The sequence below is a fragment of the Polyodon spathula genome, chromosome 6, assembly GCF_017654505.1.
Source record: "Polyodon spathula isolate WHYD16114869_AA chromosome 6, ASM1765450v1, whole genome shotgun sequence".
Lineage (NCBI taxonomy): Eukaryota > Metazoa > Chordata > Actinopteri > Acipenseriformes > Polyodontidae > Polyodon > Polyodon spathula.
In genome coordinates, this window is record NC_054539.1 from 12,776,786 (window position 1) to 12,790,623 (window position 13,838).

The window sequence follows — 13,838 nt, forward strand, 5'->3', positions numbered from 1 at the left end:
CAGCCCCCCAAAATACACAAAGGTTCTACTAAATATTATATTTATGAATTTGAACAGATGCTTCATTTTTTCAGTGTGGGCCAATACCTGCACCTGAGACCAATTAAGACCTGTCATCAGTTCTGTAGGTGAGATCAGAAAGGCAAGCATGGGAGACTGATGAGAGCATTGACAAGACTTTCATCTTGTTTATATCAGAAAAAAAATAAAAAGATTCCGAGAGTTTCCTGTGCAGTGGCCTGCATCTATGCATGGCTCCTTTCTACATTGTTTTTGAACTGCCTAACAAAAGCCACCAGCAGGTAAGGCTGGGAGGAATCCATTTCCCTCCATTTCCATTGTCTTTGCTCTTGCTCCATTTTGTTGTACGAAACATGATACAGTTCTCTGAAGGAATGACATTTTATTGCATGTGAAATCTTGCTGGCATGAAGGTTCGCTGTTGGATATGGATATGGGTTTATTTAATATTTCTACATTATTTTATAGTGAGTTTGTCAAATGAATGGCTTGTTATGCTTTGCTTCTTGTAAAATATTTTGCTGGGGACGGCCAGTGCGGTTGAGTTAATCAGCCACACATTTTTAGATAATGAAATTCAGCGGGGGAAACCACAATAGTGTCTCAGTATATCAGTCAAAGCACCTAACACAAGAAATAAACGTGTTAAAACTTTTCAGCCCTTTAAATTGACATGGATTTGAATTTTTCTTTAAAAATAAAATGTGGTAAAATGAATAGCAAATCAGTGACTAGAAGGTTACTGCCATGTGTATGCTGTCTGCTTCTTTACAGTGACGGAAGCATTGTCATGATCTGGACGCAGTAGCGGTCCTGTCCACAATTCTCAGCATGATAAGGGGGTTTTCGTCCCAGCAGGATGATATCTGATCTCACAGCGTGCAAAGCCCCACTCCACCCCCCTTCCCACACATACAGACTCATCTCTGTTTTCAGCTGAACAACATCCATATCCTGACATGGGCATAGCTTTATTTCTATATAACACTTTGTGAAGGGGTTAGGGGGACACAAGCACAATCAGAGCTACAGCAGTATTGTAATCCAACAATAAAAAGACGGATAGCAATGTCATAGCTCTCTGTATATAAAGACAAAGGTTTTCTCTTCACTATTTTTGTGAATGACAAAAATGTACTTCACATTTTATAAACTAGAAATAAGTCACTACAATTGACCTTATACACAAATTATTCATTTGTTTTGTGGCATTTCATTTGTCTTAATTTTGTATATCTGTAGTTCTAGACAGAGTAACCTTTAGTGTGAGATCATTTTGAGTATGTAGTTATGGTCTGGATTCAATAGTTTATTCATGTTCACCCATTACTATTTGTTTATTTAGCAGACACCTTTATCCAAGGTGACTTCCAGACACTAGGGTGCGTGAACAATGCATCAGCTGCACAGTCATTTACTACAACGTCTCACCCGAAAGATACAGGTTAAGTGACTTGCTTAGGGTCACACGGTGAGTCAGTGAGTGAACTGGGATTTAAACTTTAGACCTCCTGATGACAAGTCCTTTTATTTAACCACACAGTATATACAAATATACATGTTTGAGAAACAGTTTGGATAACTGCTTATTAAATGATGAAACTTTGTATTAACATTATTTAACATATGTTGTTAGATGTATCTGCTTGTGGGTGTATATGGAGATGTCTTCAGTCACAATTACATTTTTCCATGGAACTTGAGAAGTTATTCCACATACTGTAAATCAGTCATTTTAATACTTTTTATCATGATACTTACACCTCATTTGCTTACCTAATGATATCTAGGTCTTAAATACCACGTAATCTAATTTTCATTAAACTGTTGCCATTTTTAATTTTGTAATATTCTTTACATACTGCTGATATACATCTATCATGGTCATCAGCCTTTTTTGTCATAATAATAGCTTTAATTCTACATTTACAGTTGTCAAGGTGGGTGAATGTTACTAATACGCTTGTTCGATTAAGATTAATTTTCAGTAGCTGTAATGTATACAGCTTGCTCTTACGAGACACGGCATTGTTAGCCTTCATGAAAAACTGAGCAGTGAAACCCAATTTAAAAATGTCTCATTGCATTAAAAAAAGACGTGGTATCATGATTCATATGAGTGACAGGCTTCTTTTTTTTGTAGGATATTCTGACAAGCGATGCAAATTACTTTGATTGCTTGTGTGTCACTACCCTCCTGGAGTGCAATTACCTGTGCTCTTCACTGTCTGATTGGACAGAGCACCGGACTGCTTTGCCTGCAAAGGTAAGGAAAAAAAGAAAAAGCCCAGGTGAGCATTTCCCGTGGCAGACACCTGGGGAGTCTTCTGAAGTCAAGACAGAGTGGGCAGAATAAGGGTACAGTCTCATTTGTGGAAAAATACACACATATCCAGAAACGGCTAAATGAATGAGGTATGTTTCCACAGGTTTGTGAACTTACATACAATACTGTACTTCAATACCAGTTATTTTAAACTAAGGAAGGACTGATTCTTTTAAAATATTCATTTTTCAATTTAAACAGGTCTGTGGCATGTCTTTATACATTCTCCTGAAAGCATAAGTGTGTCTAAAGTTCAAATGAAAATACATTTTTACTGATAACATGTTGAACAACACTGTTATATGTCATTTATCCCATTAGCAGATTTTGTAAATCTTTCTTTGTCTAGTATGAGAGATAATCTAATTTCAGAATTGTTCAGATATGTCTTGTTTTTTTTTGTTTTGTTTTGTTTTTTTGGTTCAAATATTCAAAGTAAAGTCAAGAAGGGTAACAGAAATACAGGTGTTTGTTTAGTTTTATACAAGATGAAAATGGCAGGTTAAGTGCTAACTGCTATATTCTACATTGTAAATCTTACATTTTATCAGTGTTAAAATAAATTGCCATAAGCTCACATACATGATCTTGTGTATTAAATATATGCCAATATATCCAGAATCAAAATACAGATAATTAATGTGTACCTGAAATGCTATATTTAATCAATTACACTTAATAAATACTTGTGTGCGGTGTATGTGTTTATTTGTTTCAGCTGTTTGATTTTTATGTTACATGTGTCTTTTCTGTGACAATACAGTTATACATATGTTTACTCACATGAAGGAATTAGAAAAAAATAGAACGAAAATGATTATAAACAACTAGAAAAAAAAGACCTGATTGGGTAAACTTCATGTTTTCTACTATCAATCTTTACCCAACCCGTATCGCGCAATGAAAAATAAATAATAAACATGTTCTGTTTAGTAAGTTGATGGAACAGGTTTTGCTGGCTGATTTTATCAATATCTTTATCACTTTTACCATTTCAAACTTCCTACTCAGAGCATTTTGTAAAATATGCTTGACTGAGATGCAATAATCTCCCAATGTTTTGTATTGTGCTCTAGGACTGTATCTGACAATGTTAAAAGGTGTAGATGAGATTGCTCTGCGTTGTGATTTTACACCTCTGAGTGGAATGAGCTGGGATATCAACGATCTCAACCTTCCGCAGGTAGGTTGTTTCTCTCTGATTGATTCTCTAGCATCAATTCATATATTAATCATTTCAACACTATAATCTCATTTGTTTAAAAAAAAAGGTCAAAGTCTTAAAAAATTAAATATTTATATGTTTTCATAATGAAGGAAAAACATTTGGTACTTTATTTTGGAATTTTTAACATCACATTTGAAATACATATTGATTATTCAAACCTGTTGTATTTTTTGTCTCAAGTAGAGGTTATTGTAACATTGAAAGCAAACAATGGTGCACAAGTAACAGTGATTAAATAATATATTTTAACCCAAAAATAAAACAAACAAATGAAGATGTAATAACCAGGTTATCTTCACTAACCCTTATATATTCATCTAGCAAGAGGTTTGTGTCAGAATGAATGGATTTTGTTTAATTAAAGCCTAAATAAAGCCTTAATGTTCAAACTAGTGTATATACCACAATTACATCATTTGGATCTCCATTGGAAAAAAGCCTAGGGCCTACTCTGTGTGTGGAAAACCACCTCCCACATGGGCCTCATCCCTGCGTTCCACCTCCAGATATATTTAAGCCACTTATGACTTTTATATTGCCTACTAAGTAGTTATACTCTGAAGAAATGGAAAAATAAACTGATATACAATAGTAGATATATTAAAAACATGTGCATTAGGTAGGTGTGAATAGTACACTCAAACACAGGGCCCTTTCAGTATTAAATTAAGAACTATTGATTGTTTGGAAACTGCAGTGTAATTGTATGATCATTGTCTCTACATTTCTCTAGGTAATGGCTGCAGTATTGCTGCTATAGCCTATTTTATTAATTACACCGTGCTGTAAAGAGCACACTTTTGCTATTATTGTTATCCCCTTGATCATTGAACTAATGATGTGCTAAAATGTTGTGATTGCATAGTTGCTTCGTTTATGTGGTAATGTAATGTGAAGTACCCCATAATTGAAAGTGAACCCTTTGGTCATATTAATTAGACTTTTAGACGTAGAAAACAAATGATTACTTAGCAATTTACTATTTAACACAGTGTATGCAGTGTAACTGAAAGCATTCTTTTTGGGTACCTAGGCTTTCCTATCTGCCCTTGGCTTGACACCCATCTACACAGTTATTACACTGCAGTTGCATTGTAACTACATTCTACTGCAAATACAGGGCAACTACAAAGGATTCTAACAGCTTTTTGTGTTAAATATATTGTAGATAAACCACAATATGTACTGTCAGAACATAGTAATTACAGTGTAGCTAAAATGTAAAGCGTTACACAATTTATCCACACTAATATAATTGCTTTTGCTGGGGCTTCCTGTTTAATGTGCTGTTTTTTTACCTAAGCACCAGTTTCCCACAGAGTGGTCATTCTTGACTGATAATTGACCACAGAGAGAGTTACGTGTCCACAGTCAAAGGCAACAAGGACTAGTCATTTACTATTAGCAACCTCTGCAAAGGATTCATCTGGTGTTTACATATTTTTATGGCAAGTTTCCAAGCTGCTGACATGTAATCAAAGTGTTTCCAAATATAGGTAATTCTGAGAACATGAAAAGTCAACTTTTCCAAGTGCTGTTCAACAGGTTTTGCTTTGGAAAACTGTGTACGCTCAACTTGCTGTGAAGGGCTCATAAATGTCATCCCAATTTGACCTACCAGTCTCACTAAGTTATGAGAGGGTTACATTTTTAGATGCCTTTCTGTATTCGTGTCGCAGAAATGTCATTGGTTTTAAAAGGGTGAATACTTTAACTTTAAAGTATTTACAGTATAATTGTAAATCTCAAAAAACTACTCACTTCTAAATCTTTTGTAGTCGTCTTTGTATTACTTTAGCATAAATACATGTTAATTTGGATTCATATGTTGTTTTTTTCTGACTTTATGTGAACGAAAAGACACACATTTGCTCATTTTCCCATTGGAAATAGTGATATTTTGAAATATAACTGTCCTGGTCACAAAAGCAAAGTTTGTGGGGAATAATAGCCATGTTCTATACTTTTGAGGCATAAGCAATTAGGAAATAACACTTACTACCCAGGAACAATTTTTTTTTGTTACACAGTGTTATCAAACAATGTAGACATGGCTTGATTTTCTATCAGTTACTGCAACTACTATATAAACTTGATAACATTCACTTTTGTATGTTATTTTTTTATATTATTGAAAAAATAACATCACTTTACACTTTGGGCTAAAAAAACAAACAAAAAAAAAACATTTAAGGCACATATATCATCAACATATTTTTTCTTCTCTAAAGGATGTGAAGCAGACAGACAGCTTCAAGGAATGGACAGATTCCTATGAGAAGTACATTTACAGCTCTAATGATAAACACGCACAGAGACATTTGAGTGGCTGGGCCATGAGAAACACCAACAACCACAATGCTCGCATTCTGAAGAAATCCTGTCTTGGTGTGGTAATCTGCAGCAAAGACTGTACAACAATGGATGGGAGTAAAATACACCTGAGGCCCGCCATCTGTGACAAGGCCAGACAAAAACAACAAAGTAAGTACAGATGCTTGTGAGACTCAGGAGAGGGTCTGTTGCTATATACAGTATATTAGCTTTCATTACTTCACTTGATGTAACTGAGTTCTGTATATTGTGGCAGCATATTTTTCAGTAAAGACCATTTGTCTTATGAACTTTATTTATTAAGATCTTGCTCCCTCCTGCAACACCACTGATGTTCAGATTGAAATTAATGGTTATTGTGGGAACAGAAAACTAAGAGCATTGTTGCAGCAGGAAGCATGATCTGGATACACTCATGACGTTTATAGGACAAATACTCTTTCTCATGTCAAAGTGAAAGTGTTCAGTTTTAATCCCTGGCTAATTTATAATAGAAAATATGAAAAGAATCAGGATGTTGAAGAATAGATTGCCACGATACGTGTCACACAGCGAAATGAATCAAACCTGTGCTGATAACGTTGTCCTATTTGCCAGAAATGGGCTGGAACATTGTCAAATTCCTGTGCTTTCTCCTTTGAGTGTGATATTTATAAGAGTGAATATATTGTTTCAGAAAAAGGATGCCCAAATTGCCAAGCTCCTCTGACTCTATTGTGCTGTAGAGGTCACGGGGGATATCCTGTCACCAACTTTTGGAGACACGAAGAATCTTATATATTTTTTCAGGTGGGTTGTGCAACTAAACAAGCTCCAATCAAATGCAAATATGTCTTTGGAAACAAAAACACCCTTATGCAGTATGACTAGTAAAAATGCATGAAACCTATTTTTTCTAGATAGAGGATTTTTTTATGGTTAACAAGAGGGCTAATCAGATACCTACTATTCAAAAACATTTATTATGTAAATTAAACTCTATTATTAATTATTCATTTTAGAGCTTTTCTGTACAAATATCTACAGCGATTCTATAAAACAACCATTATCAGAATTACATCTTCCCTGTCTGGTATGGTTATTTTAAGAATATGTACAATACACGCTGGTTACTTTCAGTGAGTAGAAAACTACAGCTTCATACATAATTAATTCAATATACCTTTAATAAGAACACATAGTAGGCACTTTTGGATGAGTGAAGATCATTTTAAAAAGCCAGACTACACTCAGCTCAATTTACAAAGTTGCTACATCTGTCTAGCATCTCTCCTTTTCGATCAAACAAATACATGCTTTAAAAACGTCTTTACAATGAGGTTAATATTTTTTATTTATTGTTTTAGTCCAAAGGACTGCATGATCATCCAAAGCCTGAATCAAAATTAGAAGCGGAAGCAAGAAAATCAGTTTGCCGGAAACGTGCAAGTATCTCATTAAAATCATCAGCTCTCAAAAGAACCCAGGAATCTGAGGTATGAACTGAACCGAATTGAACTAAACTGTAACAATTAGACATTTGAGCCCATCTCAATAATTTAAAGTGGAGGGCCCCCTTTAATCCTGCTGTGCACACTTTTCTTATTTCAATATCTGTAATAATAATAAAAAGGATAATGTATACTTTATTAATGTCACCAGAAAAAAATAAGGCTTTCATGAAAAGTATGGTACCCATCAAACAATTACAGAATAAGACTAAATACTTTATAAATAATCCTCCGATATCTTCTCCAATTCAGCCTTTTGCAGGTATAATGCCAAGCCAAGAAACATTTCCCTCTGCCACTTCATCCCATTTAGGAGATCACTTCCAGAATGAGATTACAGACAGTCTTTGTATTCCTTACCCAAGTGGTTTCAACTTTGGAAAAACTCCTTCCATGGGGGATGGTTCAGCTGACATGGATGACATTGGGAGATACTATGGCAGATGTCTGCAATACTCAGCTGGAAATTACAGTTCTGGGAACTTTACTGGAAACATGAAAGCCTGTGATTCTAACTATGAGTACGGAGACAACTGGAGTAGGATTATCAGCTCACTGAATGCGTGCACAAGCAAGCCGGTCCTTGGCTATGCACATGGTTCTGGAAACTATCCTTATGAAGTCGCGGCTTCAGAAAACTTCCTAGATGCTCCATTACAGAACAGTTATACCATGGTGTCAGAAAAAAGAGCTGCTCTCCCAGGACTTAAGCAGGACTTTGAGCAGAAATGGGGTGAAGACAGCTGCGAAAAGAAACAACCCTGGAACTGTAAGACCAGTTGTATCACTACTGCTGGGTATCCACTTTGTCATGAAGAGCCATATTTTGAGATGAATAATTTCATCCAGGCTTTTCCACTGGCCATGAAGACAAATGATCAAGGTTTTGCTGAAACTAAATATGCAAATATTGGCACTGGTATACAGTAGATTAAATAATTTACTAAACAGAGCAAGTTATACAGTTAAAGGCCCTTTGGGAATTTGTTTTAGGTTCATAATATTATTTATGTGATGAGTGGTGTGCTGGAGACTGAAGAGAGCAGAGATAGAGCGAACTGCAGATATCTTAGTTTATGACGATCATGCCTTCAGAGGTAATGTTGCCCATTTTCAATTTCTGACAAAATGTGTCGTGGACTGCTGTATACTAATAACCAAGCAGAAACCACTAGAGTCATTTCATACCCAGCCCCCAATAAACACTTACACAGTTAGTATTAGGTAGTCAAAGCCCTTATTGCTGTCTATAAAACCATCCATTAAAAATAAGCGGTGGTAATTGTGGTATTACAGTACACATATTTAAGTATTAGTAAGTTAATTTCAATTACCATATGTAAATATTCATCTGTGATAAATTCAGTGTTTATAGGAACTGTCACATATTATAATGTGCTGCCAAGTTTTTGTTTTCTCGTGTGTTCTTCTCATCGAGCCACCTTCTCTATGTTACAAAACCTACTTGCAGGTAATGCTCTAGCAGCCAGATATGCTTTTCATTTTCTACCAATTGACAAGGTGAGTTCCCAGTACAGTAAGTGCAGTAGTGAAGCGTATTATAAACATCATTTTGGGATTCAAGGTGGGAACCAATATTTATATTGTCATTAAGGCTTTAATTTGTACCTTTGTATTATTCTAACCCCATTCCAGAATACTGTAAACTACTGTATTTTCACTGTTGTCAAACAAATAAACAAATTGCATTTCCAATTCAATATAAATGTTATTAAATATAAATATGTCATAAATTCAACCTAGGTACAGTTTTTTTTTTTTTTTTTTTTTTTTAATAATAAACATATTGGATGGTACCATCTGAAAGAGATACTGTAATGACTTGGCATGTCATCAGACTAAATGAAATAGAGAGGCAAGATATGGATGTGAACCACTAAAATCACAATTCAAAAACAAGCATCTTGCTATTCAAATAAAAACCAATCACGGTAGTAGAGAAGTCTAAAGCTGATATCAGTATTATTAACTGAGCTGCTAGGATGAGATCCAGTACAATACATACTGTAGTCAAGAAAGTGTTTTATCCAAGCCAGATCTGGCTTTGGCACACTGATATTATATATATATATATATATATATATATATATATATATATATATATATATATATATATATATATATATTATATTTTAGATTCCATATATATAATTAAATTCCACAATAAAAATAATGTATTCACATAACTTTTTTTTTACTTTAAAGCAGACATGGTTTGATTAGAGATATAATTATCAGGCACTTTATTTGGTAAAACACATTAGGATTTGAAATTTGCATGAGACCTGGCTATAGTTTTTTTTTTTTTTTTTTTTTTTTCATAATTTGCTAGGAAATCGCTTATCAATGCAGATTATGTGGTTTGATATGCTTTTATATCAAACCAAACTAATAGGATTATTGACCATAAAACAACACATACTGCCTTTCAGTCTGTGTATCTGGATTGGTTTCATCCTCTGCAAATGTATACTTTAAATATGTATGCAGTGGCTCATCTGCAGGCTAGAAATATCAATTAGCGTCTTCAAGTAGTAACTAAAACAGAACCAAACATGATTCCTGTCATGATAGCATTGAAAACCTGCCCGGTGTATTGAAATGGGGCATCTGCCAGTTGCACCCTACTCATTAGATCAACATGATAGCAGTACAATAGTCATTATAAAAGTATAGGCGCTGGCATAAGCTTTGATTAAATTCAGTCATGATCAGACCACTTGCTTACGATGTAGCTTGGTATTCCCAAACAGATAATCCTTCCCTCTTCAAATATATGTAAATAGTTATAAAGAGAAAGCCATCTCAGTGCAGTGGAACCTCAAAAATGATACATTTTCTAGAAATGAAATACTAATAGTATTGGCTGTTTAACTCCAATCAAGCCTCTTGAATTACTAAATATGCATTAATTGTCCCCTCATAAAAAATATTTATTTTTACTGCAAATGTGAACGACAGGGTGGTTTTCATTTTACCGCACAAAATGTGTTTCTGCATAGTGGAAACTGGTTTCACATTTCTGAAATGGTATCGCCATTGCAGAAAAATATTTTGGAGTTAATACAGGCAACAACTTTCTTATTTATTTGTATTAGTTATGTATCAGGGTATGTATAGTGTTGAACTTTTCAGCAGATTCAAGGATTTAAATTGATTCAGAATACATACAGAAATGTAAATGAGATGGTAACATTTTACTTTAGGGATGCATTATAAGTGGTCATATAGAATCTGTTAATTATGCTACTAACAGTTACAGATTATGGACAGGAAATAATTACACTTGATGGCAATACATAATTGAAATGATGCGACAAATCATTTTCAAACTTTAATACTGGTTCTGTGAGATTCTAGGATGTTTCAGCCTACAAAGTTGAGCTTTCCCTCCGTGCTAAAACAGCAGAAATATGTTACCAAATAATCAAACATTTTTTAAAACATCAATCACTGTTCTTATCAATATGTCAATCAGTTAAAAGAGTGCATGATGTTTACATTACACTAACCCGTTATCATTAAAAGGAATCAGTTTGTTACCCAGTGACTGTTTGCTCATCTCTCTTTTTGTTTTCTTTGGAAAAAATCTAGTCATAACTACAAGAAGATATGGCTCCAGAGTCTTCAGTGACTTCTGGTAACATTGCATGCTTGAATGGCAATGCCAGCTAATCTTATTCATGATCAAAAGTGGGATAAGAAATTGGGTTTCTCCATTTCAAACAGCTGTTTCAAAAAAATGAAAGAAAAAAACAAATAATAATCAAGATGCATTTCATAATTCCTGCCATTACAACATATTTTAATAAGGAAGGACAAAATGTGATATTGTAAGTCCAAAAATTCCCCCCAATTTTTTTTTTCAACAAGCCATAATCTTGTTTGAAACAGTTGGAGCACAGCCTCGTCCTTCGGAGCATCCAGGTGTCACCTGCTAAAAACAAACAATAAAATCCTAAATCTATGTGATCATTAGGCAGAGGAGCATCTCATAACCCCCTCCAGACGAGGCTGGGAGTGAGGTAGTGGCTGGGGAGGACGTGGCAATTCTGTTTATATACAGTGGCTCTCAAAAGTATTCACCCCCTTGAATATAACATGGAATCAAAATAGATTTAATTAGGAATTTTTGCCACTGATCAACACAAAAAAGTCTATAATGTCAAAGTGAAAAAATAAAATCTACAAATTGTTCTAAATTAATTACAAATATAAAACAGAAAGTAATTGATTGCATAAGTATTCGCCACCTTGCCTTCTATCTTCACGAGCTTGCTAGACCCTGACGCAGAGAAGCATCCCCATAGCATGATGCTGCCACCACCATGCTTCACGGTAGGGATGGTGTTCTCAGGATGATATGTGGTGTTAGGCTTGCGCCAAACATAGCGCTTAGCATTGAGGCCAAAAAGCTAGACCATATAATCTTCTTCGAATTGGTCTCAGAGTCTCCCACATGCCGTCTGGCAAACTCTAGTCGAGATTTGATGTGAGATTTTTTCAACAATAGCTTTCTTTTTGCCACTGTCCCGTTAAGGCCAGTTTTGTGAAGCACCCGTCTCCCAGCTCAGCCGTGGAAGACTGTAACTCCTTTAGAGTTGCCATAGGCCTCTTGATGGCCTTCCTGACTAGTGCCCTTCTTGCCTTTTTGTTAGGAAATGTACTAACCAACTGTGGGACCTCCCAGAGACAGGTGTATTTAACCTGAAATCATGTGAAACACCTTAATTGCGCACAGGTGGACTCCATTCAACTAATTATGTGACTTCTAAAGGCAATTGGTTGCACCAGAGCTTATTTAGGTGTGTCATAACAAAGGGGGTGAATACTTATGCAATCAATTATTTTCTGTTTTGTATTTATAATTAATTTAGAACAATTTGTAGATTTTATTTTTCACTTTGACATTATGGACTTTTTGTGTTGATCAGTGGCAAAAACTCCTAATTAAATCCATTTTGATTCCCTGTTGTAACACAATAAAATGTGGAAAAGTCCAAGGGGGTGAATACTTTTGAGAGCCACTGTACCTTATAGGTTGATGTGAACTTGCTGGTACTTGACTTGTAGATTGACCAATGAATGTATTAGACACTTGTATTATCGATTTCTATACAGTTCTAGGCACTTGTATTATAGATTTCCTGCCTGAAAACCTTGCAAGCTTTATATTCCTTTCTTTTACATGGCAAGGTATACTGTGGTCATACAAATCTGATCAAACCAGGTCTAAAATCTCACCTTCACCCAACAGTCACCAGAAAAAAAAGAAAGAAAAAAAGATTTAAATCACGACCCACATTGGCTGGATTTACTGAAAATCAGTGACCTACAGTATAGTAGAAGGGAAATACTCCTTATCTCATTGTGAGGCTACTGAGCCAATACTTAACATGTCAAGACTTGTCAAGTTCTAAACGTTTTAAAAATATTTCATGTAAACCCACCTACATATAATATCTTCAGTACTTGGGCTGTCTGGTTGCTCTTTACTGTTCAATTGAAAGAGTAGGCAAGTTAAATCCTTTTTACATCCTTTTTTGTGCAGTTTGATAGTACTGGTAGGTATTAAACTGTACACAGGAAATTAGGCTTACAAAAACAAGCATGCAACAAGAAAAAAAAAAAGTAAAAGGTTTTATACTATGTGTGTGCGTTTTCCAAAGAGCCTTTACTTTTCATATTACAATGGCCAGCTTGTAACAGTGATGTCACAATAGCGGCTTCAAATTCAGAGCTCCCCACGGCAAAGGCAGTTTAATCTGTGAACCAAAATACAATTACTTAAAGTAACTGTAGCTAACAAAATAATTCCATCAAATGTACAGGTTTTGCATTTCCATTATTTTAATTAGTCTCAAATGTGCAGTTTTGAAATACATTGTTAATGCAATACCTCATTCGAAGGTCATTTGTTACACTTGCACTTCATGGGTCATTTTACCTCAGCAATCTTCTGATGTCAAATATGTTGCTGGGTAAAAGCATGTCAGTCATTAAGAGAAGCAGCTGCTTGGGTAATAACTGGAAAGTAGCTATGAGGGATGGGGATCATTCCACCATTGAAGTGAACGGACCAAGCAAGTGCAACACTAAGTGAAAGCACGGCTTCCAGACCAAGTGTAGTACCATACATAATGCTTTAAAATAAAAGTACATGTTTACTGTAACAGGTGTCTCTTTCAAAACACATTGATGATTTACGTTACATATAAGATTTATTACATTATTTTGTTAGCCACGTAACTAGAAAGCATCCCTATAGCACATTCTAAGGGGTATGTCATATTAGATTTTTGCAGACATAAAATAGAAATGAGAAAAAAAAAAACTATGTGGCACAAATGGTTCCCTTATTGAGAATTTGTTCTGTGTCTTCCCTCACTCGTGAATTATTTTTACATTTTCCACGTAC

General features: G+C 35.0%; 1 protein-coding gene across 1 annotated transcript; it reads left to right on the plus strand.

Moving 5' to 3' along the window:
* The first annotated feature begins 2,261 nt into the window (after positions 1-2,261).
* On the plus strand, positions 2,262-9,119 carry LOC121316856 (chorion-specific transcription factor GCMa-like). The gene is made up of 6 exons (XM_041252133.1): positions 2,262-2,436; positions 3,424-3,530; positions 5,807-6,059; positions 6,586-6,698; positions 7,256-7,384; positions 7,652-9,119. Exons 2-6 carry the CDS (start codon positions 3,438-3,440, stop codon positions 8,327-8,329), a joined length of 1,266 nt encoding a protein of 421 aa, XP_041108067.1. The 5' UTR covers positions 2,262-2,436; positions 3,424-3,437; the 3' UTR covers positions 8,330-9,119.
* Positions 9,120-13,838: the final 4,719 nt, after the last annotated feature.